Below are 27,356 nucleotides of genomic sequence, written 5' to 3'. Positions count from 1 at the left end.
TTGCTCAAGGGTAAATTAAGCTTTTAAGATTTAGATACAATATATCTTTGAAAAGCTAAATTAGCTTACTAACTCTTAAATTAAACTGAGTTTAAGTCCTGCACTTTGGCATGAGCCTGTACTCCCATCAGCTCAGGAGGCCAAGGCAGGACTTCTTGAGCCCAGGAGTTCAAAAGCTTATTCAATATAGCAAGACTCCACCTCAAAAACAAACAAAAAACAACAAAAGAAAAATGAGTTTAATTTTCCCATTACCATTTTTATTGTGTACATAACCACTGAACAAGTTTTCCAAAGTTTTTTGAAATAACTAAAGGACAAAGGTCTTCAATGTCTGATATAAGTAGAATTATGTCTGTTAGAATATTTCTTTAAGACAGAATACTAATGGTTAATCATTATTGTCTAATCTCATCAGTGCTAGGAATTCTTGTTTCTCTAATCTCCCATATTGCCAGAAAATATATTACTTAGGAGTCATTCACTAGGCTTGCCATGGTGGTGCATGCCTGTAATCCCAGAAGCTCTGGAGGCTAAGACAAGAGGATTACAAATTCTGAGGCCAGCCTCAGCTGTGGAGAGCCATTCTCACACGTGACTGGGCCACTCCCTGTTTGGGTCTGAGGCGCTCTGGCTAATCTGTGTCGGAGCTTTCCCGGCCCTCTCCTGATGAGAGAACCCGTCCGTGTGGGGGTGTGACTGACCACTGACCCCGGGGGCCAATCACTGACCCTGAGCTTGGAGTGCGGCCCCCCTCAACCTTCACTGGATGGAATTCTCCCCTGAATTTCTTGTTCGCCAATAAAAGGCTACTCCCTGGCGTGCTCGCTCTCTCTCTCTCCTGCTAGCCCTGAGTAATCCTTGCTGCCCTACAGGTGGTTCGAGGTTGGAGCCAGAGAGGGGAGCAGCCTCGGACCTGGTCATAGAAAAAGGTAACGGAGTCTGTGTGTTTTATTTCGATCTCGCTAGTTAACTTTTATGCCAAGAACCTCATTAATGAAACCAATGCGCTGGCCGCATGGTGGACTCAGCAATTTGGCAAGGCCCTAAGCAACTTAGCAAAACCCTGTCTCAAACTAAAAAATAAAAAGGGGCTGGGATGTGGCTCAGTGGTTAAGTGCCCTGAGTTTAATCCTAGGTACCAAAAAAAAAAAAAAAGTCAATCACCAGCCTAAGCTCACTTTCCTGATCACCTTCCTGATCTTGACACTGAGTAGCAGAGCTCTCTGAGGCTACTGATTAAAAGGAGCTCATTTTATCAGCTCATTAGCACCTGCTTCAATCTTAGTTGAGCAGGCCTACTAATCAACCTCTTTCCACTTGGGTGTTAATTCTGACATGAAACAATAACAAGGCAGAAAAGAAAAGATCATAAAAAGATGGACTAGAAATATTTTTAAATATTTATAATTGTCCTTCAATCAACCAGCAGAGTCTGAATCTTTGACACACAATCTACACAGTCAATTCATATGTGCAGTCCTTATTTTCTGCAGTGTTATTTTAATTTTAGATGAAAATGAAAGAGAGATATGATTACCCTAACAACTAACAGCTGAGGAATTATACATTCATGAAATGCAAATGACTATATACAATGACTGGAGAAATCCATATGCTTCAGTCCCTTTTCTGGTACTCTGCTACAACTCTGCTTTGCTGGAAGGGAATTCATGAGCTATAATACTTGAGGAGATTCTCATCTGTAGGTTTTAGAATTTTCTTATCTGCCATATTCACCACCCATCCTGGAGCAAGACCAAAGAAGATCTGCCTTGGATCCTTTCGAGTACTGAGCATTTTAAAGAGTTCATCTTTAGTGATATCTGGTAGAACATAGCCATACTTCTTGGCGAGTTCCAGTCTTGCTTCAGGAAATTTGGCAGGATCCGCCAGGTAACCACGGTTCTTTGCATCAGTATAATATGGCACCAGTGCTTCAGGGGGCAGCATTCGTTTTGGAATGGGTTGTCCACGCAGAAAGAATGGAACAGGTTTGCACAGAATATCTAAAAATGTTTTAAATTAAAAAAGAAATATAAATTATTGGCTCTGTATGTTACAAATTTTCTTATAATTACTAATTTTCAATTACTGAGATGAAAACCTAATTCTAAGAACTTTTTTATTAAGTAGGCTTGTACTGAGTAAGCAAATGCAAATAATTCATTTTAAATAGTTTATATCTTGAAAGCCAAAGTCACTTCTGGGTAACAAATGATTAGTGAATGTCTAAACACAGGTAACATTTATTTAAGCCCCATGTTTAAAAACACAAAAATAAATTTTTATGACATTGTCTACATGTATTAGACCAGATAGAGTTCTGCTAACCACACCATTAATAGGAAATCCTAAAACAGAAAACCAAGGTGTCCCAACTACAAGTCAAACAGCTTTGAAGGTATTTAATATCTTCATATGGGGATCTTACTAGTTTAAAAAATTAGAAATATTCATTAAGATTTCTGGAAAACCAATGTTATTAAAATTAATTCTTTTAACTACAGAATAGGCAAAGAAATCTCTTGTGAAACCAACCAACAAAGGATTGCTACACAATCTCAGTTTTGTTTTTAAACCTTTAAAAGTACCTGAGCACGTCCTCTGACTCTGAGGGGTAAGAAAAGGCAATACATAGACATGAAATATCACTGATGCCACAGCCTTTTGATAGTTTACAAAACAATTACACAAATACACAAATAGTTGTAAAAAAACAATGATGTCCTACTCATCACGCTTCAGCAATGCAACCTTAACCTTAGCAGGAAACAAAACAAATCACATAAATCAAAACAAGCTCAATAAAGAACTTACCAAGATCTTTAAAATAATAGTACACAAATCACAGGGCAGTGACAAAGTTTCCCTGACTTAATCCGTTCATATATACAAAGTTCTTATTATACAATAAGGTATCTGTGGATCCTCACCCACCACACAATAAGCTCCAGAAGGGACTTCTGACTCGTGAACTGTCATCTCTCCATCATATGGAATAGTGTCCAGCAAATACTAGACATTGACTAAATATTAGCTGAATATAAGAATCTGACAGGTGCCTTGTACATCGCATTATCTAGCAGTATCCCAGCATAGGGCAAGTGAGAAATGGCCATTAGGAGGAGGTCTCTAGACAGGCCACTCAGAAGTAGAAGCTGACTATCAAGGGTCAAGACCAAGAATGACAAAAGCAGAGGCACCAAAAGCTAATTTATGCTCTGGACAAAAAATTCTACATACTGCACTTATACCAGAGGATAATTAAATATCTGATATTCTCACCAAGAAATTACCTGTGGCAACTGAACAGGCACTTCACAGAAGAAATATAAATGGTCAACAAATATATGAAAAAAAATCTTCAACATCTCTAGCAACTTAAAACTACACAACAAATTAAATTTAAAACTATACTACAAATTAAAACTACATTTTAATTTAAAAGATTCCATCTCACTCTAGTCAGAATGGCAATTATCAAGAATATGAGTAACATTCTGGCAAGGATGTGGGGAAAAAGGTACACTCATCCATTGCTGGTGAGACTGCAAATTGGTGCTATCACTCTGGAAAGCAGTATGGAGATTCCTCAGAAAACTTGGTGGAATGGACCCACCATTTGACCCAGTTATTCCACTTTTCGATATATACCCAAAAGACTTAAAATCAGCACACTACAGTAACACAGCCACATCAATGTTTATAGCAGCTCAACTCACAATAGTTAAACTATGGAAGGAACCTAGGTGCCCTTTAACAGATGAATGGATAAATTATACATACACAATGGAATACAACTGAGCCATAAAAAAAGAATGACTTTATGACTTTTGCCAGTAAATGGATGATTCTGGAAATTATCATGCTAAGTGAAATAAGCCAATCCCAAAAAGCCAAAGGCCAAATATTCTCTTTGCTATGCAGATGCTAACACACAACACGGGGGCGGGGATAAAGAATAGAAGTGCAGTGAATTAGACAATGGGGAATGAGGGGACAGGAATAGGGAAGACAGAATAAATTGGACATACACCACCAGTGAAACCACACATTATGTACAACCACAAGAATGGGATCCTAATTAGAAGTTATACTTCATGTATATATATGTCCAAAATATATTCTACTGTCATGTACATCAAAAAAGAACAAATAAAACAAAACAGAGTGTGGCAGGTTTTTAGTTTTTTTTTTTTTTTGGTGGTGCTGGGGATTGAACCCAGGGCTTGGTGTATGCAAGGCAAGCACTCTACCAACTGAGCTATATCCCCAGCCCTAATTGTGGCAACTCTTAAAAAATAAAAATAAATTACCTTTGGAATATATTTAAGAAAGAAGTTCACAAAATACTTTATATAAGCTATCCTCACTTTAAAAACATTTTTTTTTTTTTTCTGGTAAGGAACTAGAGAGTGAATAAAGACACAGTATATGGGAATAACCTTGTTTCTCTGAAGAGGAAAAAAGTTTGCATCAGTCCACAGTCACCAAATAAACTGTATGCACCCATACCCCAAATTTACTTTAGGCCTAAAACATGACTGGATACAGCCATTAAAAGTTCTAATAAGGGGCTAGGGTTGCAGCTCAGTGGTAGAGCACTTGCCTTGCATGCATGAGGCACTAGGTTCGATCCTCAGCACCACATAAAAATAAATAAAGGTATATGTCCATCTACAACTAAAAAAATAAAAAAATAAAAGGTTCCAGTAAGTGGGCTAGTAGAATGCTCGCCTCTCATGTGGAAGGTACTGGGTTCGATCCTCAGCCCCACAAAAAAATAAAATAAAATAAAGGCATTGTGTCCATTTACAACAAAGAAAATATTTTTTTAAAAAAAAGTTCCAATAAATTAGGAAAACATGCTTATGGCTGCCTAATCATACAAAAATGCAAAATAAATCAGGCATTATTCATCATGATCAAAGTCTTCTCATTAAAAGAACAGGCATCAGCCAGGTGCAGTGATCCACTCATGTAATCCCAGAGGTAGCAAACATTCAAAAAATGAAGAATTTATTCTAAACTTTAAAAAATTTGGCTCAACATGATGGTACATGCCATAATCCCAGTGGTTCAGAAGGATGAAGCAAGAAGATCGAAAATTCAAAGCCAAAGCAAGCCTCAGCAACTTAGTGAGGCCCTAAGCAACTTACTGAGGCCCCATTTCAAAATCAAATGTAAAAAGGGCTGGGGATGTGACTCAGTGGTAAAGCTCCCCTACATTCAATCCGAGTACCAAAAAATAAATAAACGTTTGACTAAATCAACTTTGTTCAATCACAAAGAGAAAGAACTCTTCTTACTTTTAAAATATCCCTTTTAAAAAGGGAAGAAAAGCTGGGGCGGTGGCTTGGTGGTAGCGCACTTGCCTGGCATAGATGAGGCACTGGGTTCAATTCTCAGCACCACATATAAATAAATAAAGGTCTATCAACAGCTAAAAAAAAAAAGTATAAAAAAATAAAAAAAAAATTTTTTAAAAGGGAAGAAAAATGCGTATTTATTTTCCATAATTGAAAAAGTATAATTAAGTCAGTTATTCAGAAAAAATTACTACTAAATGTTAAACCTGTGATTTCATTGCTTAGCTAACGAAAGGCTCCCAAGACAACTGTAGAGTAGCCTGGAAAGGCCAAGCACAAGAGTCTCAAGGATGACGATGACTCCCTAGACTCCAGCAAATGGCATCAGATGAGCAAACACCATTGTCATACTCCGTGGTGACAATGACTGAAAAATATTCTGACATCAAAAAACCTTCCAAAAATATTTGTGATTAATGTAAAGAAAAATATTCATTTTCATATTCAAGGAAGCTCACTTTAAAAAATACGAGTGATGAGGGACTGAAATGGGAGCAAATTATTTTACATGCTTGCATGAGTGTGTCAAAATGAACCTCACTATTATAAATAAATATAATACACTAATAAAAACATTTTTAAAAAATGAGTGACAGACCAAGCTAAGAGGCTCATCTACAATAAGAAAATGAGAATTATGATTTATATTTTTATAAATTTTCAATTATGAAGAAAATGAAATGGTAACTAATTGTTTTAAATTCTCCATACAGAGAATATGAATATTTCCTTTTCTACTTTATACATCAATTTTAAAAGAATTTTTTTATAATTGAGCCATTTGGTCAGGAAATGTTTAACTCCCATTTTAATGTAAAACCATTAAAAAATACTTTGTAAAAGCATTTAGTCATCAAGCTGTGTTTGGTTTTCATCTCTTCAATTTAAATTGAACTGAATGAAAATCTCATTCAAGGAAGAGAGGGAAATAAAATTATAGCTGGGTGTGGTGGCACACACCTGTAATCCCAGGAATTTGGGAGCCTGAGGCAGGAGGATCACAAGTTCAAGGCCAATCTAGGCAACTCGGTGAGACCCAGACTCAAAAGAAAATATAAAAAGGGCTAGGGATGTGCCTCAGTGGTACAGTATCCTTGGGTTCAATCCTCAGTACCAAGAAAAAAGAAAAGAAAAAAACATCTGCTGGTTTGTAACAGCTACCGAGAACAAACACAACTCGGGAAAAGGATATAACTGTATGTGTGTGCACATGTGTGTGCACGTGCACATGCATGTTCCTGAGGGTATGGGTACATATATGCATGCATATGCTTTTGTGTAGGCCTACATACACATGTGTGCATGTATGTACTTATGCATGTGCACGTGCTCTTTTATTTAGTACAGTCAGGAATGACCTCCCTAGTACATGAAGAAATGATCTCTCCTTCATGGCCCAGAGCCATGAAGATTCTAGGTGGAGGAAGTAATATCTAGGAAGCACCCAGAAGTATCTAGGAGGAGGGAACAGCTAAAGAAGCCTGAAGGTGAAGGGGCTTGGCATGAGAAGGCAGGCCAGGGCAGGTGGCCAGTGATGGAACTGAGCAAATGTGGGAGTGAGGCAGAAGGTGGTCCAGATCATACCCAGCCTCAAAGGAGCAGCAGGGATGCCACTGGAGCCTTTGAGGTAGCTCATGTTTTAAATGAAATCCTGTGCCAGGTTCCACCACAGGCAGGACAGACACAGAGAGGTCAGGTAGGAAGTATCCCAGTCATGCAGGCAACAGGATGGTGGTTTGGACCACATGTAGCTGGATTGTGAACACAGTATGAAGAACAAACTCATAGGATTTATTAGGGTATAAAGAAAGAGTTCAGAGGACTCCAAATGTGGAATAGGAAACCAGAAAGATGGAGCTGTCACTTACACAGGGGAAAATGCAAGAATAGGATGAGGTAAAAGACAAAAGAGACATTTTTCACATGTTAGGTTTGAGATCCCTCCTGAATTTTCAAGGAAAGACTCCAGACATAGGCCTGGGTTCAGAGGACAGACTGAGAAACTTATCGTCTTTGGTCTGTCAGCTGCATGCTTTATTCTTGTATCATGATAATCCACATGTTAGATATGGATCAAATTAACAACAGTTGCCATTCACTCAGTTATTAATAAAGAAGAAAAGAAGAAAATGACTACTAGAACAAGCTTACCCAGACTTCTTGGATCATAGAAGGCTGTAGTAACTACACCACCGTTTTTTTCAATTGCAGCGATAGCTAGTTCTGAAGCCAACTGTACTTCAATATTGATTTTTGCCTTAAAGGTGTCAGCACCCTGCCATAGTCAAAACAAAGTCTGTTAATAAATAGCTTGAATAAAAATAATTAAGGCACGTTTCCTTTTTATTGATTTTGTATTTGTGTGTATACTGGGGAGGGAACCCAGAGGACCTCTACCATGGAGACATATCCCCAGCCTTTTATTTTTTATTTTTGTTTAGTTATAGGTGTACCTTTATTTTATTTATTTATTTATATGTGATGCTGAGAACTGAATCCAGTGCCTCACACATGCTAGGCAAGCACTCTACCACTAAGCTATGACTCCAGCCCTTCAATTTATTTTTGAGGCAGGATCTTGTTAAGTTGCTAAGGCTGGCCTCAAACTTGAAATCCTCTTGCCTCAGCCTCCTGAGTTGCTGGGATTACAGGTGACCACCACATGCCCAGCTCAAGCTTTCTTTTAAATTGTACTCTCCCCTGTAAAGGACCTGTAATTTAGTAATAATTTCTATTTAAAATATCTATCAAAAGTTTTTTTTTTTTTACATTTTATTTAGGCCCCCTGTTTTACCAATTTTAAATCTCTGTAAGTAGAAATGGATATGTTTTCATTAATAGTAGATAAATAGTAGATTAATTCATGTTCATAGCAACTATATGGCAGGGTTATTGCTATACCAACTTCACAGACAGGGGGCTGAAGCACAGAGAGTTTGAGTAAATGGCCCATGATCAGAAAGCTAGGATTCTAATCCAAGAACCTAGTCACAGCATTTGAGGTAGTTTTTGTTTTTCTTTTTGTGCAGCTGGGGATGGAACCAAGAGCATTGTACTTGCTAGCCAAGCACTCAACCACTGACCTACACTCCCAGCAGATTTTATATTCTTAACTACAACATTTTGCTGCATTATAAAAAACTAATCTTCCTTATCCCAAAAAAATCAAGAGGCCAAGAGGAAGTGAAAGTTTCCACAAGGGAGTTGGAACAGTGAGAAGAACAAAATATCTGGCAACACCTGAATTTTAGAGGGCGTCAGCCCTCATTTTAGGAAAAGGTAGAAAACAAAAATCCATTTTGTACTCACTAGACTTTGTTATAATCTCTAAATTGAAAACAAAAAAGGTATTTTTATTTACTTCCAAATAAAAGATGGCACCACTGCCACTCTTTTGTAGGAAAAGAAATTTTTTTTTGCTATTTTGGTGTGGTTAAAACAAACTGGGGGCTGGGGATTTAGCTCAGTTGGTAGAGTGCTTGCCTTGCATGCACAAGGCCCTGGGTTCAATTCCCATCACCACAAAAAAAAAAAAAAAAAAAAAAAAAAANNNAAAAAAAAAAAAAAAAAAAAAAAAGAAATCTTTGGGCTGGGGATGTGGCTCAAGCGGTAGCGTGCTCGCCTGGCATGCATGGGGCCCGAGTTCGATCCTCAGAACCACATACAAACAAGGATGTTGTGTCCGCCGAAAACTAAAAAATAAATATTAAAAAATTCTCTCTCTCTCTCTCTTTTAAAAAAAAAAAAAAAAAAAAACTGGTTTCCAATTTGATTCCTTTGAGTAAAAAATTTTCATGTATTTCAAAAAACATTCCATCAAACCTAAAATGTAATTCTCATATTTTTATCTTTAATATCAGTATGAATTTTTATAATCAATGGCCCTTTGGATTCATAAAATAGGGCCTTGACATATTATTTTTGATTTTTAATTACTATTCCATAAACTGTGTAAATATCTCCCTATTCTTGGACACTGATGTCAGTTCCAGTATTCTCAGTATAATAAATAGCATTTTTAGAAATACCTTTATATCTTGTTTCATTTATTACCCACTATGTACTTGTGTATGTAAAATCCAGAAAATGTAAAGAATTTACAAAGCCATAAATAATGTATGATTATATTTACTCAACCACAGCCCTGGGGTAAAGTTTTCAGGAAAATTTTTGCTAGTTTAATAGACAAAGACCTGAAGATATTGGGATGTGCAATTTAAGACCTAATGAGCTCATGGATTTTCCCATATGTTAAGATATATGTCTGATTCCTTATACACCCAAAGTAAAATATTGAGGCTTAATCATGTACTTGGTATGCTCTTTTCAAATTATCTTATCTGAAAAGTTTAATCAGGAGACTGCTTTTTCAAACGTATCGAAAAGATTTTTCCATAAACATATGCTTCCCCCTAGTGGACACTACGTTATCTACCCACCTACATAGAACAAACAGTAGTTGATTAACCTACAAAAATTATGTTTATGAATTCCTGGCCAGTTCCTATAAACAAAACTTATTTAGTGCAATTAGAATGGGATTTGGTTCATTCCATACCTCTCTCCTATAAATATTCACTGAGTGACTATCATAAAAGATTATTGAAAATAACAGCAATCAAATTACCTGCCCCCAGGGGAACTTATATTCTAGAAAGGAAGACAATGAAACATAAATGCCTAAATAATAAATAACAGATGTTAATATAGATTCAAAAAAAATGCTTTGGGCAGGGTAATGGAGAAAGTGTGACTGCAAGGGTAAGGCAAGTACTCTTATAAAAAGCTGTCAAAAACCACCATCCTGATATGTTCACCTTTAAGCAGGGAACCAAAGGTAGTGAGGGAGCAAGCTGTAGGATACACAGAAGATGTACATTCCAGGTCCAAAAATATCAAATAGAAAATTCCTGAAATAAAAACAATTCATCCTAAGTTTTAAACTGTGCACTGAGTGCTGACATCTAATACCATCCCACCCCATTCTAGTATATACCAACTCATTAGTCTCTTACAGCACCACAGTATTTATATTCAAGTAACCCTTATTTTACTTATTAATGACTCCAAAGCGTAATAGTAGTGATGATCGAATTTTGTACAATCCAAAGAGAAGCCATAAAGTACTTTTTCTAAATGAAAAGGTGAAAGTTCTGGGCTGTTTTAACAAGAAAAAAAAAAACTATGCTGAGACTGCTAACAGCTACAGTAAATTACTGATGTTAACCTCTCCTGTCTCTAATTGATAAATTAATCTTCATCATAGATATGTTATATAAAGGCAAAAACATAGTTTCAGGCCTCCACTTTAAAGGTATCATCATGGAGCTGGTGGGGAGGGAGTCTATTATACGGGGAATTTAAAAATTCCTTCTATTTAACACCAAGAGGTCTAATTCAGACTTACCTCCTCAACAAGCTGGACACCATAGTCCCTTTTAAGAGGCTGGATAGTCACACCTCTCCCATTGACAAGCTGGGTTAAGTCAATAGGTTGAGTAGGATCAACTCGACCCAAATCAATAAGATACTGCAGTCTCTTAAGACTCAAAGGCTGATACTGGCGTCTGAAGCTATGAAACAACAATGTAACAGTTGGAAAATACGAATTAATTATTCCAAAATTTCTAGAAATCAATCCAAAGCTTTGACCTCTGTTTTCTTCCATCAGTTTTGAAGGTTTAACAAAATAAAACCCTCCTGAGTATAACAAAAGCATGTAATATTGCTGAATTTGCAGTAATGAAATAAAACTAGTACTTCCTTATTCCACTAAAAATAATTTGCCTCTCTAAAGCATTTACTTCACCTATGTACACAAATTAACAAATTTAACCCACTATCTGAATTACATAGTAATAGAGTATAAAGAAATAATTGCAGTTATCATTTAATAGGTAAATACAGTGGACTAGATATTATGTGTTTATGTGTATGTGTGTGTACAAATACCATACATATACATATATAATATTGAAAATGCCTGTTTTCTTTATACATGAGAGCCAAATTTTCTACCTCTAGGTCTCTCCTGAAAGAAAAGAAAAAAAGAGTTTAGCATTTTCAGGTGTGTGTGTGTGGAAATCACAAGAGAGAAGCACAGACATTACCATCTTCATTTTGCAGTACAATGTTTGAGCTTTTTTCCACTACTAACCCAGGCCTAAGTCTCATTACAAAAGTGATTTGTAGGACCAATAGCAAAAAGATTTTTTTTCTAACATTAGCTCCAAAATGAATTTAAAGTTTCTACTAAATTACTGTTTAGGTGATTTTCAGTGTAAATTAGGGGTTTGTACTTTGAGAAACTGCACAACCTTACCTATGTCCTTCATTAAATCCATATTTTGGGATTCGGATATAAAATGGAGTCTGGCCTCCCTCGAAGCCCAGCCGTGGCCGGGTTCCTCTCTGCCTTTCTCCTTTATGGCCTCTCCCACATTTTCTACCTCTTCTCCGACCTCTTGGTCGCCTGGCCTATAAAGATAAGAGTTGAATTTTAAGATCTTCAGATACATTTCTAAAAACTATATTTCGCTTCTTTGCTCTGTGTGTGTGGTTATGTCATTCACTCACCCAACCAACCAGTATTAGCTGACACTATGTTCCAACCACTGTTCTAGCTACTCAAACGTACACATAGTCTATTGGTATCTGTGCCTCTGAGGATGTAATTACTTTTTATAACCAAAATACAAGTTGTGGAGAGCTGCAAGGGTGGGATGGGACTAGGGTTCTGTAATAGCCCAAAACTGGGGGGGGGGGATCCCTAGAATTAAACATCCACAACAAAGCTTAAATTATAATCAAGAAAATGTTTTCATTTTAAATGTAACTGTACGTATGTAACTGTTGCCAATATACACTATTTTATTTAAATACTTAATTTATTTTAAAAAATATTTTTCCTTAATTTACTTGCTGTCACTTCGCGTAAGCAATAAATTGTTACAATGACCGAACGTCGACCACAGCTTTTCTAGCTGTATTCGGTGAACTGCAGAAGAGATAAATGACAAACCAATTCACGTCTTTCCGATGCCGAAAAAATACACTTTCTAGGAGAGCACTTCATTTTAAATCCAAATTTGAATTACGATCATCTCGTAGTGCTTGGTTTGCTCCTCTAATATGCTTTTAAATAAAGCTCTCTTTATGAATGCAGAGCAGACGGAAAGACTTTCCTCGGTACAGTGAAGGGGTACCAGGGGTCCGGCAAGCCTACGTCCACCCCGACACCCCCAGGAAAGGACTTCTCGGGCTTGATGTGCAGAGAAAGGCCGCTGCCATTGCCCGGGCCCCCAGCGCTCTCCCGCACCACCACCAGTCCTTTACCGGTTTCCTGGAGCCGGGATTGGGCTTTAAATTGGCCAGGCTCACACGCGGCAGGGCCCGGAGCAGGTCTAGGGACCTGGCCCCACCGGCCTGCGCTGGACCAGCCATGACCGCAGATCCGGGAGCTTCCAAGGGCGCCCTGAACCGCCTCCAAGGCCACGTGGTCTCGGCACAGTGCTCTACGGCCGCGGCCCCGCCCCTGTCGTGCTGCTGTCGCGCGTCGGGAGCCCTGGATTCCGGCCGTGGCTGTGGAATTTGCAATCTTGCGTCGAAAGCTAGCAACAAAGTTTTATTCTGGTACTTTGAGGCTGTGATCCAATGTTGCAAGATCCTGCTTAGTTTTCGAGTCCCCGTTTCGATTGAAAAACATTCTCTTCCGCCAAAAAAGGGCACGCACTTAAAACGGTGCGTTAGAGGGTCCTTTTTTTTCCGGTCAGTATTTGGCTTTGCATATTTTGCGTTAAGAGACAATGTCACGAAGCAATGTATTCGCTAAGCTTAATGTGGAACCCAGAATAAAATGATTTGAGCGGGATACACTGCGAGATACAAAAAATAATACCTGGAGTGGAGTTTTTAAAATGCCTGACTTTAATATTAGTATCTGAATAAGATTCCAACTGAATTCTCATCTGTGTGTATATGGTTTCGAGTGAATCACTGAATACTAACTTGATTTACTATTAATGATAGGAACCACACCGGGCTCCTAGTAAGTGCCAGACAATGCGTAAACTTGGTCTTATTCAATTTATCTAACTAAACAACCACTCTCGAGGTAGATGTTAACCTCGTTTTGCAGACCGAAGGTAAGGCGTGGCATCGACCCAGGTCGCACAACAGCAGAGCCAGAATTCAAACTTACACTGCCTCCTTCTAGTATTTTTTTTTTAAAGAGAGAGAGAGAGAGAATTTTTTTTTTAATATTTATTTTTTAGTTCTCGGGGGACACAACATCTTTGTTTGTATGTGGTGCTGAGGATCCAACCCGGGCCGCACGCGTGCCAGGAGAGCGCGCTACCTCTTGAGCCACATCCCCAGCCCCTTCTAGTATTTTTTGTATTTTTGTAATGTAAGAAGGGATTATTTATTTTCGTCACAGAACACATTATTTTAACTCCAAGAATAAGTGAGTTTAAACACACTGAGTTTAATGTAAAAAAAATTATATGTTGCTTCCCTTCTCTTCCCTTTAATATTCTTTTGCTATTTCACTGTTTTGCAAGGGAGTTGTTCCTGTTGACTCTTACTAGCAATCGCAAATACTAAAGGTGAGAAACTTTTTGGAGGACATCTGTTTATGTTTAACTAAAACGCTTTGAAGTTATCTTAAATCCAGTGTAATCTAGATCCATAAAGAAGCATTTGCATTCCTTCTTTTATTTAAGCAGTGTGTTTGAGCAATATACTGAATTTATTGCATGGATGAAATCAAGCAGGATTTTGTTCGCAGAAATCCAGAAGAGAATTTCCAAAATAAGTATTTTTGAAAGTTTTTTGGTTTTGTTTTTTTTTTTTTTTTTTTTTTTTAAGGAATACTCTTGTGTAGCCCGCGGCCAGCACAGGCTTCATAAATGAAGGTTCAGCTACACAAGAAATCTGAAGGGAGTTTTGAATTAAAGAGACAGGCTCTAATTACCTTTAAACCAGCTCAAGGATAGCTTCTCCTAGCTCCACCCTCCTACCTATTAGAGTAGCGAGGTTTACTGAAGAGGCTAGCCAGAGAGACGCCAGGGAGTGGTCTTTTATTGGGGAACAAAAAATTCTGGGGAAAATCCCATCCAATGAAGATTAAGGGGGGCAGTGTCCCAAGGTCAGGTAGGACAATTGGGTCTTCGGGTACTGGCCAGACACACCTCCACACAGACAAGCCCTGGGACCTGAGAAGGGTGAGGAAAGCTCTGGACACAAGGATGTGTCTAAGGGCCTCTGCCCAGGCAGGGAGGTAACTCAAATCATGTAATTTATCTTGTAGATAAATTAGCAAAAATAGAAGAAATAAGATATAAGTGTTCTGCACAATTACATGAAGGTAAGGTGCAGACTTTATATAAAAGTATCAAAGAAATGGAATGTAGGGGGGAAAATAGAAGCTACTTCTTGTCTGTAATGGTTTTTGTTTGTTTTTGGTTTTGTTTGTACTGGGGTTGAACCCAGAGTCTTATGCATGGTAGGCAAGCACTCTTCCACTGAGCTACATCCCCACCCCTTTTTTGTTTTATTTTGAGACAAGGTTTTGCTAAATTGCCCATCCAGCCTCAAATTTGCATCCTTCTGCCTTAGCCTCCTCAATAGCCAGGCTGAATGTGGTGATGCACACCTGTAATCAGAGGTTCAGAAGGGTAAGGCAGGAGGATCTCAGGTTCAAAGGCAGCCTCAGCAACATAGTGAGACTGTAAACAAACTATTGAGATCCTGTCTCAAAATAAAAATAAAAATGGTCTGGGGATGTGGCTCAGGAGTTAAGTACCTTGGGTTCAATCTCTCATAATAATAATACTAAATAGCTTTTAATTCAAAAGCCTCCATCACCTTTTTATTAGAACTTTCATATCTTTGGGTGGAAAAATCACAAAATACAGAAAGATACATGATTTTTTTCCCTCTACTTAGAAAATAGATGTTTGCATTAAACAATGAACTTCTGGTTAAGTGTTAATACCAATAATGGTTTTTGTTTTGGGAAATTTTTATTGAGTAAATGAGATACAGAAAATGCAAAATAATGTGCTGTGCTTCTCGGAAATAGATATTATCTTTGTTGTGTGGGTTATGTAATGTGATTGGTGGACATCAGTTAATAGTCGAAATAATAATGGTTTGCAGTTAATTGTAGGCTACTTGTTTATCTTATATTCAGCATGTTAATTAAGCATATAAATCTGTCAGAATTATTTGATGAGTTTCATCTTTGCTGTAAGAATGTAAATTGAGGAGGTGTGGTGAATAAGTCAGTGATCCTTGCCTTAAGTCTGTAGAAGTTTTTCATCATCATCACAGAATTAGTATTTATTACACACCCACATGCTTGGGGTGTTGTTCTAAACCCATTTTTAGATCAAGCTAAGGAGGCCTTGTAATAAGGAAACATTTATCTCAACAACTATTCAGGGTCTATCCTGATTCCAGCCCCAGTTCATAGGGACTACTGAATCATTACATAAAAACAATGAAATGAATCCTGTAAAGATGAAGTAATTAGAAATGCCTTGGGAAAGCCCCAAGCACTCTCAAATAATCTCTCATCTGTACCAGTGCCTAATAATTTGTTAATGTAAATTGATTCCTTTGAGCTCATTATTTTAGAAATACATTCTCAAGGTGAGAGTGAAGAAATGAAAATAAAAGGAAATAAATTCATCATATGCTTTGCATGAACCCCTCATACTATCCAACAAAATGAAGTGTTTGATCAACTTAATCACCTGTTATTGAGCTTAAAAAACAACAAAACAAAATCACATCTCCCTAAATGAGATAACTCATTAAATAATACCTTAATATCTTGGCAGAAATGTGAACAGGAGGAAGAAAGAATCTGCATTTATTAGATTATGATTGAATTTTACTACCTGCCAAAAAGTAAGGCATTTTCAGAATGGAACCAAGAATAGACTAGGTGTGTGATAATCAATTTTGAGGAGCAGAAAGCAAAAATAATTATTCCTTAGAGGAAGTAGGAGGAAATCAGGCCCAGGAAAGCTTTGAATTCCTTTGATTTGGGGAGAAAACTAGTACTGAGAGAGTTCTATGAAGAGGGGATAGAAGGGGGCTAGAAATCAGTCTCCTTGATAAAACCTAGTTCATTTTACAAAAGCGTAGTTCCAAGTTCACACCTAGATAGGCTTTTATTTTAATTTTATTAAAATATGGTAATGGCCACATATGCTATTTTAAAAAATCAAATAGCACATAAGGGCTTATGATGTGAAGCAATAGTTTCCTATCCTATTTTTATTTTCACTTCCCAAAAGCAATTCCCTATGTGATGAGGATCAAACCCTGGACCTTGAGCATGCTGGTCAAGTGCTCTACCCTGAGTTGCACCCCCAGCCCTATAAGCAATCACTTTTAGCTTTCCATTTTTGTTTCTTCTGGTGATTCCTGCTTATTAATAAATTTATAAATAAATAAAATATCTCCACTAATTGTATGTGTGGCTTTTTTGTTTTGTTTTTTCTTTGTGTGTGTGTGTGCGCGCGCCGCGCAGCTGGGGATTGAACCCAGGGCCTTGTGCTTGCAAGGCAAGCACTCTACAAACTGAGCTATATCCCCAGCCCCATTAATTGTTTGTTTGTTTTTTTAAATCAACTTTCAACATGGTATTCACTTATGGTAGATAAACATTTAGATAACATAAACTATTTCCTCCCAGTATTTTAATTATCTCATGGTAAAGTTTGTAATTTAAATATGTAATTTCAGTACTTTAACCCATTAGATCCCAAGTCTTCAATTCTGCAACTATTTCAATGAAATTTTTGACATAGTGCATTAACATTTTTTTGTGTGTGTATGGTGCCGGGAATTGAACCCAGGGCCTCATGCATGCCCAACAAAACACAGGTTAATTAAAAATAGGCTGGAAATCATAATCTTGAGCTTATATGTGTGTGAATGTTAATTAATATCATAATTACTATAATATATTATTGTATATTATATACTATATTTAAGTTTTAATACATGTTCCACTTCTATTTCTTGGATTTTCATCCTTAAAAAGTATACTTTAGCTCTTCATTCTCTGTAAGATGAAGCTTTGAAATGTCTAATCTCTTACACTTCTTTGCCCCTTCTACTTTCCAAATTTTGTTAGTTGTATGTTTCTTATTGTCATGGATTATATTATACCTGTATACTTCAAGTGATTATTTAGGAAAATAAACTATAATTACTGTATAAGCTCTCTCTAGACCCATCTAGAGCAATTTTCAGTGTTCACCTCTTTACTGACTGCAGAGAACTAGCTTTCAGGTTGACAGGCTTCTTTTAAATTCTTAATCAGAAATCTCAAATTAGTTATTCAGTTCCCAAGATTATTTCACTTCCCAAGATTACTATTTTTTATCTTTTTTCTTCTTCAGCTAATGATTCTTTTTTAAAAAAAATATATAGTGAGATTGGGAACTTCCTCAACATCCTGCCACGAAATCTGCAATCCTTCCTGTAACTGCATTTGTTCTCTATCATCCTATTAAAGTCTTTCCACCTGTGATCTGCACTCCTATTTGTTTGTTGTTGTTGTTATTTGGTACTAGGGATTTAACCCAGGGACACTTTATTACTGAGCCACATCCCCAGACATTTTTTATTTTTATTAATTTTGAGATAGAGTCTCTCTGGCTGAGGGCCTCACTAATTTGCTGAGGCTGGCCTTAAATGATCCTCCTGCCTCAGCCTCCTGAGTTGCTGGGATTACAGATGTGCACCACCATGCCTGGCTCCACTTGCTTTTATTATCCCTTTTCTGTCCCACATCTCTCCTTATATTGGATAGTCTCTCATCATCATATAAAAATGCTCTAATGTGAGAAGGAATAACTTCTAATGTTTGGTATCACAGTAGATGACTGTGGCTGACCAGGATTAATTGTATATTTCAAAATAGGTAGTAGAGAGATTTTTGAATTTTCCCAAGACAAAGAAGTGAAAAATGTCTGAGATTATAGGGATGTCAGTTTCTCTGATTTGACCATTATATAATCTATATATATACTAAAATGTCACATACTATCCAATATATTTGTACAAGTACTGAGTGTCAATTAAAAATAAAAATGTATTTTTTGGGAAATGCTCTAATGTGAGTTTGCTCCAATATCACTCATCTTTAAAAAAAATGAAAAAAAAAAACCCACCACTTTTCTTCACCCTTCCATCACTCTGTTCTTCTAGCTTTGCCCATTTCTCTGTTTTCATAGCAAAAGTCCTCAAAAGAGTTCTATGTATGGTATCTCATGCCATATTTTTAAAATTTATATACTCTATTATTAATAGCTTCCATATTGCCAAATCTGCTAAGGACTTTTATGTTCTCTTAATTGAGTTCTTAGAAGCAGTCTAGGCAGTTGATCTCTCCCTCCTTGTAATGTTTTCCTTGTTTGAATTCTGGGACAGCCTGTGCTTGGGGTTTCTTTTTCCATCCCTCATTGATCTTTCTCAGTCACTTTTGTTAAATCTTCCTATAGTTATCTAACCTCTAAATAAATGTTGACATTTTTTCTATGCAGATGTTCTCCAAAAGTGGTCATAAATGGCTTAAAAATTCTTAAATTTATATCTGCATCCCCAAACTACAGATTTTTATCTACACTGTGAGTTATCCCCAGCTGATCAATTGGTTATCTTGACTAAGATGTCTTCTTAACATAGTCAAAAGGAAATCATGAATTTCTGATTATTTGCTACAACCTCCCAAACCAATTGTTCTTTTCTTCTATTCATTCTCTCAATAAATGTCATCTCTTATTTATCTAGTTCAAGCTAAAAACCTGAGGATCATTCTTGATTCCTCTTTCCCTGTTTCCCACATAACAAGACCGATATCTTTGATCCACAAACACTACCCTAGTTCAGCCGACTATCATTTTACCTAGAAAAATGCAAAAGGCTGCTAACTGGTGTCTGTGTTTTCACTTTCTCTGTTGTCCCTTTCTTATCCATTCTCTGAAAGTAATCAGAGCCTCATTACCCTTCTTCAGTGACTTCTCACTGCACTTAGAATAAACCACAAGCTTCTTACTATGGCCTGTTTGTATCCAGCTTCTCCAATCCCTGCCTATCTATCCTCAAAGTGTGTATACTGCAGTGAGTAAAATAGGCAAGGTTTTCTGTTCTTATGACGTTCTCTGTCCTAGAGGATGGGAGTGTGTATGTACACACACACACACACACACACACACCCCAGAAGTACAAGTAAATAAAGCCATTTCACAGCACCATAAAAGCAAACCGGAGTGTGTTAGAAAGTAGCTGATACTTGTGGGTGCTTTTTGAATGAATGCTCAAGGGTTGACTGTCTGAAAGGACATTAGAGCTGAACGATACAAAAGAACCTTTAGTGCCTTCTAAGCAGAGGTTCATTTCTGAATCGCATAGTAATCCCATGTAAGATCAGCTAGGGGCTCTAATTTTAAAACCCAGTCGGAGAGCAGCCACCATCTTGAAATTTGTACTCTGCTATGACAAATGGAAAGAGGACTCTGGAGGGTCTCACACTAGCAAAGAAAATCTCTAGACTACTATTAGCGGCACTTCTCTCTTCCAGTTAAAATTCATTGATCACAACTACTCATACATATCACCTCATCTAAAACAAGTCTGAGAGTCAATCCTATGACACCCAGGGAGATAGAGAATCAATCAGGAATATTTGGATAACATGATTAAAGACTACCATGATCCTTTGCACCCAAAGGAAAACAAAGCAGAGGGAAAGGCACAGATACATCTGGCAGTGGTAAGAGTTCTCCCACTGTACAAGGTCATCAGTATTGCCAGTTCTGGTCTCACTGGTAGGCACACAGTAGAAACACAAAGTGGCTTGGGAAGTCTTATTGCTACCTCATCCCCCTAAGATTGAGGAAATAGTTTTCTACTATTTTTACAGAGCTGGAAGAATGAACCCTTATGATGTTTCCTCATTTTCCCTACTCAACATTCCAGTTTTCCCAGCTTCAGCCAGCCTACCTTAAGATTTTCTAAAAGTACAGAACACTATGGAAATACACTTACTCTCCTTATTGAATTCTCAGAGCAAAAATCAAAGAAATGGTATAGAACTGGCTCCATGATTTTATGATAGTTGATTATAATTTCAAGACTTTTGCTTATATATTACACATACATTTGAAGAAGGAATAAAAGGTTTTATCAAGGTTATAAATCCCACTAAGATATACATGCTTTTTTTTCTTCCCAGTATTTTTACGGTTTCTTTCTTTAAAAAAGAAAACAGAAAGAAAAGAAAAGAAAGAAAGAAAAATAAGAAAAAAAAAAGAGAGAAAAAAGCTTTTTCTATTTTAAATCTTTTCATTATGAAATATTCTAAATGGGTCTGATATTAAAAATAGCTAATAATAAATGTAATACCTTATGCCTAATACCCACTTATGAACCATTACACATATAGTAACAGGTCTATTTTATACATAATCACATTCCTCTTTCTCCTAGCTTCCCCAAAGTAACTACTACTTTGAATTTAGAATTTATCTCTCCCATACTTTTGTTTATGCTTTTTTTCTGTACTTGTATATATATCCATGAACAGACTACAGTTCACTCTTCATATCCATCTTCTGCAACCATGGATTCAACCAACAGAAGATCAAAAATATTTGGGGAAAAAAAATTGTGTTTGTTCCAGGCATGGTGGCACATGCCTACAATACCAGTGACTTGGAAGGCTTGAGGCAGGAGAATCATAAATTTGAGGCCAGCCTGGGCAACTTAGTGGACCCTGTCTCATAAGAAATTAAAACTAGAGAAGGCTGGAGGTGTAGTTCAGTGGTAGAGTGCCCCAGGGTTCATTCCCCAGAATCAAAATAAATAAATAAATAAAAATAAAAATCATTTGTGCTAAACATGTATAGACATTTTCTTGTAATTATTCCCTAAATTATACAGTACTTTATATATTTAGTATTATAAGGAACCTAGAGATGGTTTTAATGTATGGGAACTTGTGTATAAGTTATATGCACATACTACATCATTTTACGTAAAGAACTTGGGCATCAGTGGATTTTGGTATCAGTGGCAAGGTGGGTGGTCCCTGAGAGCAATCCCCTAAAGATACTGAATAATGATGTGTGGTATTTTTGAGAATATTCTTCCAGGTGATGAAGTAGAAACAACCAGATTTTAAAAAAATGAGATTTATCTTTCCACCATACATAACTAAGAAACCAGACAAAATATATGACATGAGAGTTTCCAGATATTAAGTAACAGCCAGTGAAAGAGATGTCTGGGAAAAAATGAAACAAAAAACATACTGTTGCTCCAGCTTACTTCCTGGAGAGAATTTCCAGGATACATGCTCTGAGGAAATATCCAAAAGAGGCCTGTGGTCTCCCTGAGCAGAGAAGACATAGTTTACATAGGGAGCTTTATTAGAATTTATGAGGCTGAGCATAAAAGATGAGAGAGCTGCACAGGGAGGGTTCCAAATGCAAATCTATCAGCACATGTATGCAATCAAAACATTCAAAGCCATAGGAAGAGCCAGAGAAAGAGTCAGATAGAAACAGTCTGAGAGCTCACACAAGGTTGGGAATACTTTACGTTCCCACCAGTCCAACAAAAAAATTTGCTCATGGAAAGGGGTATTCTCAGAAAGGTATTGTATCAGTATTGAGATCAAATTCACCCTGCATTAAAGCTAAAAAAGTGAAAAAGCAAGCTTCAAAAGGACCAAATTGACTATAATTGACTTAATTGAATCCCCAAATAAAGTCACAAATTTAAAAAAAAATCTACAACTACCACCAAAAACAAACAAACCAATAAAATATGTGGAGCCATGTCAACTGACAAAGTAAAATTCACAGTATCTGACATTTGTGTTTGTGTGTTTTTTTTTTTAAATACCACGTAGGCAAACAAACAGAAAAAAACAGAGCTATGATGAAAAGAAAAAAAAAATCACTCAATCTAAACAGACCTAGACGTGACAGAGGTGATAGAAATTGTTAAAACAGTTTTAAAGCAGTATAAATATAGTTCATATATTTAAGAAGGTAGAAAGATGAGCCTTTTAAGAAAAAATATGAGGGCTGGGGTTGTAGCTCAGTGGTACAGTGCTACAAAAAACTATACACTGGGTTCAATCCTTAGCACCACATAAAAATAAATAAATAAAATAAGGATATTGTGTCCACCTACAACTAAAAAATATATAAGAAAAAATACGAAAGATATACAAAAATCTAATTCACAACAACGCAAATATAATTAACACAAGTGCATTGTATATTTAAAAATTATTAAGATGGTAAATTTTATGTTTTTAGCAATGATTTTTTATTTGTTATTGTTTTTGTTATTAATTATTATTGTTATTATTATTATGGTACCAAAGATTAAACACAAAGGCACTTAACCACTGAGCCATATCCCCAGACGTTTTGATTTTTATTTTTTGAGACAGGGTCTCACTAAATTAGGAGCACAAGTAGATAATATAATATAGGGCCTTGCTAAATTACCAACACTGGCTTTGAACTTGGGATTGTCCTACTTCAGCCTCCCAAGACACTGGAATTATAGGCATGTGCCACTGTACCCAATGCTTACCACAATTTTTTTTAAAAAGCACTGGATGAGGGGAAAATAATAGCACTTTGCTACTCTAAAAGAAAAAAAAATCTACACATAGAAATCTAGAGAAGAAAAATATAATGTCCTAGTAGAAAAAATGGTCTGAATAAGATTATCAGCAGATTAGACCCTGTTTAAAAAAGAAAAGATTAATAAACTTGAAGACAACCATAGAAATCACTTAAAATGAGATAGAGGAAGGACTTGGAAAATGAACAACACAATATCTGTGAATTGTGAAATAACACCAAGTGTCCTGATATGGGTGTAATAGGATTCCCAAAAGGGGAGAGGATGAGACAAAAAAAAGTCAAAGAACCAATGGCTGAATTTGGGTTAGGGTTGTGGTTCAGTTAGAGAGCACTTGCCTAGCACAAGTGAGGCACTAGGTTTGATTCTCAGCCCTACATATAAATAAATAAAATAAAGGTTCATTGAGAACTAAAAAAAAAAAATTCCCTGAATTTAATAAATTTAATAAATTTATAATCCTATAAGCAGAATTTTCCCAAGCAGGAGAAACAAGCAAAAAATCATGCTAATAAATACATCTTAGTCAATTAAGCTGATACACAAATTATCATAGTGGGTGGCTTAAACACAAACATTGATTTGTCAGTTATGAGGGCTGAAAATTAGAGATCAGAATGCTCACCTGGTTGAATTTGGATGATGCCCTCTTTCAGGGTCTCTTTTATAAGGGTACTCAACCCTCATGAGTTAATTGTCTCCTAACAGCCCTGCCTCCTAATACCACATTAGGGATGAGGATCTCAACATATGAGTTTGGAGGAGACACAAACCTTCTGTTTTTACTAGCATATCACCCTGGGTTCTATCCCCAATACCATAAGATAAATAAATAAAGATTAAAATAGAGATTGTATAGAAAAGTGGGACATATTTGAGAAAGTGAAATAATATATTTTTTAAAAATAACCTATAGGTCAAAAAAGGAAAAAAATGAATATATTTAATGGGGTGAAACCAAAGCATAACATAAAAATGTATGGGGTATGGTTAAGCTGTTCTTGGAAACTAATGACATCAAGGCTACATATGGTTGTTTAAGAGAAGATTTGTGAAAGTAGTATGTTAACAATACTAAGGTATTTCTTTAGTCTAAGTAAGATTTATGTAATTTCTTCTCCAAGTAATTAATCTGTTTTCTTTACCTGAAAGAATGCACAGCAATTTGGCGGGTGTAGATTTCATCTGGCTATTTGTACAAATGATTCACTTTTTTCTTCCTATGTAACTTTGTGTGGTAAACACCTTTGGGATTTCCTTTCCTATGCTTAACCCTGAAGTAAAAATCACACATTTTGCTACCCTGTAGTTTCATTTTATTTCTATTGCAGCACTGGGTAATAGAAATACAAAGACACAAACAAATTTTTTTAAAAATACATTTTTTTGTTGTTGTTGTTAACTAGAGATTGAGCTCCAGGTGCTTTAACTACAAAATAAATTTTTAAAAATTAAAAAAATTAAAAAAAAAACACTAGTAAAGAAGAAAACTCTCAAATCAATGAACTAAAAAAGCTAGGGGGAAGAAAACTAAAATAAAAAAGGTAAAAGGCAATAAAAGAGGCAGAAAATGGCAAAAGAAAAAAAACCCAATGAAATAAAAAAGAGGAAAATAATTAAATGAAAAGCAGATTATATGAGGTCAATATAATTTAGAAACCAAGCCAGACCATCAAGGGTAAGAGTAAAGACACAAACTACTAACATTAGGAATGGCAGAGGAAACATCACTATAACTTCTTCAGACATTAAAAAATGAGATTGGAATATAGTGAAAAACTTTGCATCAATAAACTCAACAATTTAAATGAAATTCCTTGAAATCAAATTCCATGAAATACATACACTATTCAAACTAACTTAAAAAGCAACAGATAAAGACAGGAACTTCCAGAAGTGGGGTATAGGGATGTGGAAGAATATTCCCCTCATGACAACCAAGTGGTGAAAAAAAAAATTTAACTTAAAGTCTCTAGAAATTACTCCAAGGATGTAGAACACAAAAAGAAACATTCTAAAAGATCTAATAAATCTTGGCCCAAACAGCAAGAGTCTGTAGCCTTTGAACCATGACACTCCCAACTTTAAATGCCCCCCAACTTTAAATGACATCAGCTACTGCAGGCAGCTATGGACAAATGTGGGGAGTGGTGACTTGGATCAGGGTCCTGTTTCAAAGCAGGAGACTGCCCTAGACTGGGAACTTGCTGTGCAAAGATGTAGGTCAAGATTGCCCAGCTGCTATGGTGATACCCTGCTTAGGGAGGTTTTGTGCAAGGCATGGGACTATCAGTCTTAACCCTGAGTTCAGACACCAGCTGCCAGGGATAGAGAATTAGGAACACAAGTAGATAATATGATTGGCTGCCAGTACTTCAACCTTTAGCCTGCCTGCGTTTTTTTTTTTTTTTTTTTTTTTTTTTTTTTTTTTTTTTTTTTTTTNCCCTGAAGTAAAAATCACACATTTTGCTACCCTGTAGTTTCATTTTATTTCTATTGCAGCACTGGGTAATAGAAATACAAAGACACAAACAAATTTTTTTAAAAATACATTTTTTTGTTGTTGTTGTTTTGTTTTGTTTTTTCTTTCTTGATACAGGTGATTGAACTCAGGGACACTCAACCACTGATCCACATCCCCAGCCCTTTTTAAAAATATTTTATTTAGAGACAAGGTCTGGCTAAGTTGCTGAGGCTGGCTTTGAACTCTTGATCCTCCTGCCTCAGCCTCCTCAGTTACTGGGATTATAGGTATGTGCCACTGCACCTAGTGAAAAAAGAATAAAGTCTTCTTTTTAAAAAATGTACAGATGGAGGCTGGGTTGTGGCTCAGCCGCACAGGGCTCACTCAGCACCTGCGAGGCGCTGGGTTCGATCCTCAGCACCACATGAAAATAAATAAAATAAAGGTATTGTGTCTGACTACAACTAATTTTTTTAAGTGTACAGTTCAGTAGTTTGGGTATATTACATGTTGTGGTTCAGATGTGGAATGTTCCCCCCAAAAGCTCATGTGTTGAAGACTTGGTCTCCAGTGCAGCAGTATTCAGAGGTAGGCTTTGGAGAAGTGATTTGATCATGAGGGCACTAGCTTCATTTTAATCCATCTATGAATTCATAATCTGAATGGACTATTTGGAGGCGGGGAGAAGGGTAACAGACACAACTTAGTTGAAGGTATGGATCCTTGGGGTACATCCCCTTAAGACTTATCTTTTCCCTAACCCCTTCTTCTCTGCCTCTCTGCTTCATAGATGCCATGAGATGAGCAGCTGTCCTTTGCAACAACTTTCCGCCATGATGTTTCTATCTTGGAGCCAGCCAATCCTGGACTCAAAACTTTGAAACCATAAGCCAAAATAAATCTTTCTTTTCCTAAGTGAGTTTTTTTCAAGTATGTAATAAACATTGAAAAGATGACTAACACATTATAATATTAACTTTTAAAAATTGTGGTTGTGTATACTATGTAATATTTGCCTTTTAAACATTTTTAAGTATAAAATTCAATAGCATTAATTGCATGAAAAAAATGTTGTCCAACGTTCACCAGAATCTATTTCCAAAACTTTTTCATTACCCTAAACAAAAACTCTATAAACTTTAAGGAATCTCTCTTTATTCTCCCATCCCTTAAGCCTTGATAACATTTAATCTACTTTCTGTCTCCAAGAAATTTTCTATTCTAGATATTTCATGTAAATGTGATCACATTACTTACTGATGGTCGGATATTGAAAAATGAAATTGCTATCCTCCTGCCTCAGCCTGCCTGAGATTTACGGGCATGTGCCACCACACCCTGCTGGTCACAGCTTTTTGACTATCTCTTGGATCCTACCAGATCATACCACATATGCCATAAATTAAAAAACGCAATAAAGTTGTTGAATAAACTACATTTTAGACAGCCCAACAGTGCAGGGAAGGGGCCAGTTAGACTTCTGCTTCAATCTGTAGCACTTGGCAATCTGACCATCTGTAAGCAGTGTGGATAGGTTTAGGGAAGTTGTGGCTTCTGAGTGACAACTGAAAGGCTTCCGTTCCAACTCAAGCTTGAGTCAACCCCCAAACTGCACACGGGTGCAAACCCAAATGGGGACACAGCAACAGCCCAGCTGGGTGCTCTCAGTCCTTCCTTTTTACTTTTACAAACGGGCGAACCCTGGCCTTCGGAGACAAAGGAGGAGCACCCAGGGTCGGGTGCAATAAGGTTTGGGAGCTCGTGCAGAGGACGGAGCCCGGCTCCAGGGACCGGCAGCCGGCCTGGGCCTCCCCCGGGTCCGCCCCGAC

The 27,356-nt window shown here is 36.8% G+C and overlaps 1 protein-coding gene across 1 annotated transcript; it reads right to left on the bottom strand.

Annotated features, from left to right (window-relative positions):
- Positions 1-234: 234 nt before the first annotated feature.
- On the bottom strand, positions 235-12,885 carry Mrpl15 (mitochondrial ribosomal protein L15). The gene is made up of 5 exons (XM_015485792.2): positions 12,708-12,885; positions 11,695-11,849; positions 10,780-10,945; positions 7,524-7,647; positions 235-2,009 (listed from the first exon to the last, which is right to left on the bottom strand). The coding sequence occupies exons 1-5, from the start codon at positions 12,813-12,815 to the stop codon at positions 1,672-1,674; spliced, it is 891 nt and encodes a 296-aa protein (XP_015341278.1). The 5' UTR covers positions 12,816-12,885; the 3' UTR covers positions 235-1,671.
- Positions 12,886-27,356: the final 14,471 nt, after the last annotated feature.

The sequence above is a fragment of the Marmota marmota genome, unplaced genomic scaffold (assembly GCF_001458135.2).
Source record: "Marmota marmota marmota unplaced genomic scaffold, marMar, whole genome shotgun sequence".
NCBI lineage: Eukaryota > Metazoa > Chordata > Mammalia > Rodentia > Sciuridae > Marmota > Marmota marmota.
This window is presented reverse-complemented; position numbering and strand designations above follow the sequence as displayed.

What these genes read in the sequence shown, in the direction of transcription:
- Mrpl15 (XM_015485792.2), bottom strand. Translation starts at nt 12,815, where the DNA reads ATGGCTGGTCCAGCGCAGGCCGGTGGGGCCAGGTCCCTAGACCTGCTC. An exon ending in ATCCCGGCTCCAGGAAACCG is followed by an intron (nt 11,850 to 12,707) that starts GTAAAGGACTGG and finishes TTATCTTTATAG; the next exon opens with GCCAGGCGACCAAGAGGTCG. An exon ending in CTATGATCCAAGAAGTCTGG is followed by an intron (nt 2,010 to 7,523) that starts GTAAGCTTGTTC and finishes AAACATTTTTAG; the next exon opens with ATATTCTGTGCAAACCTGTT.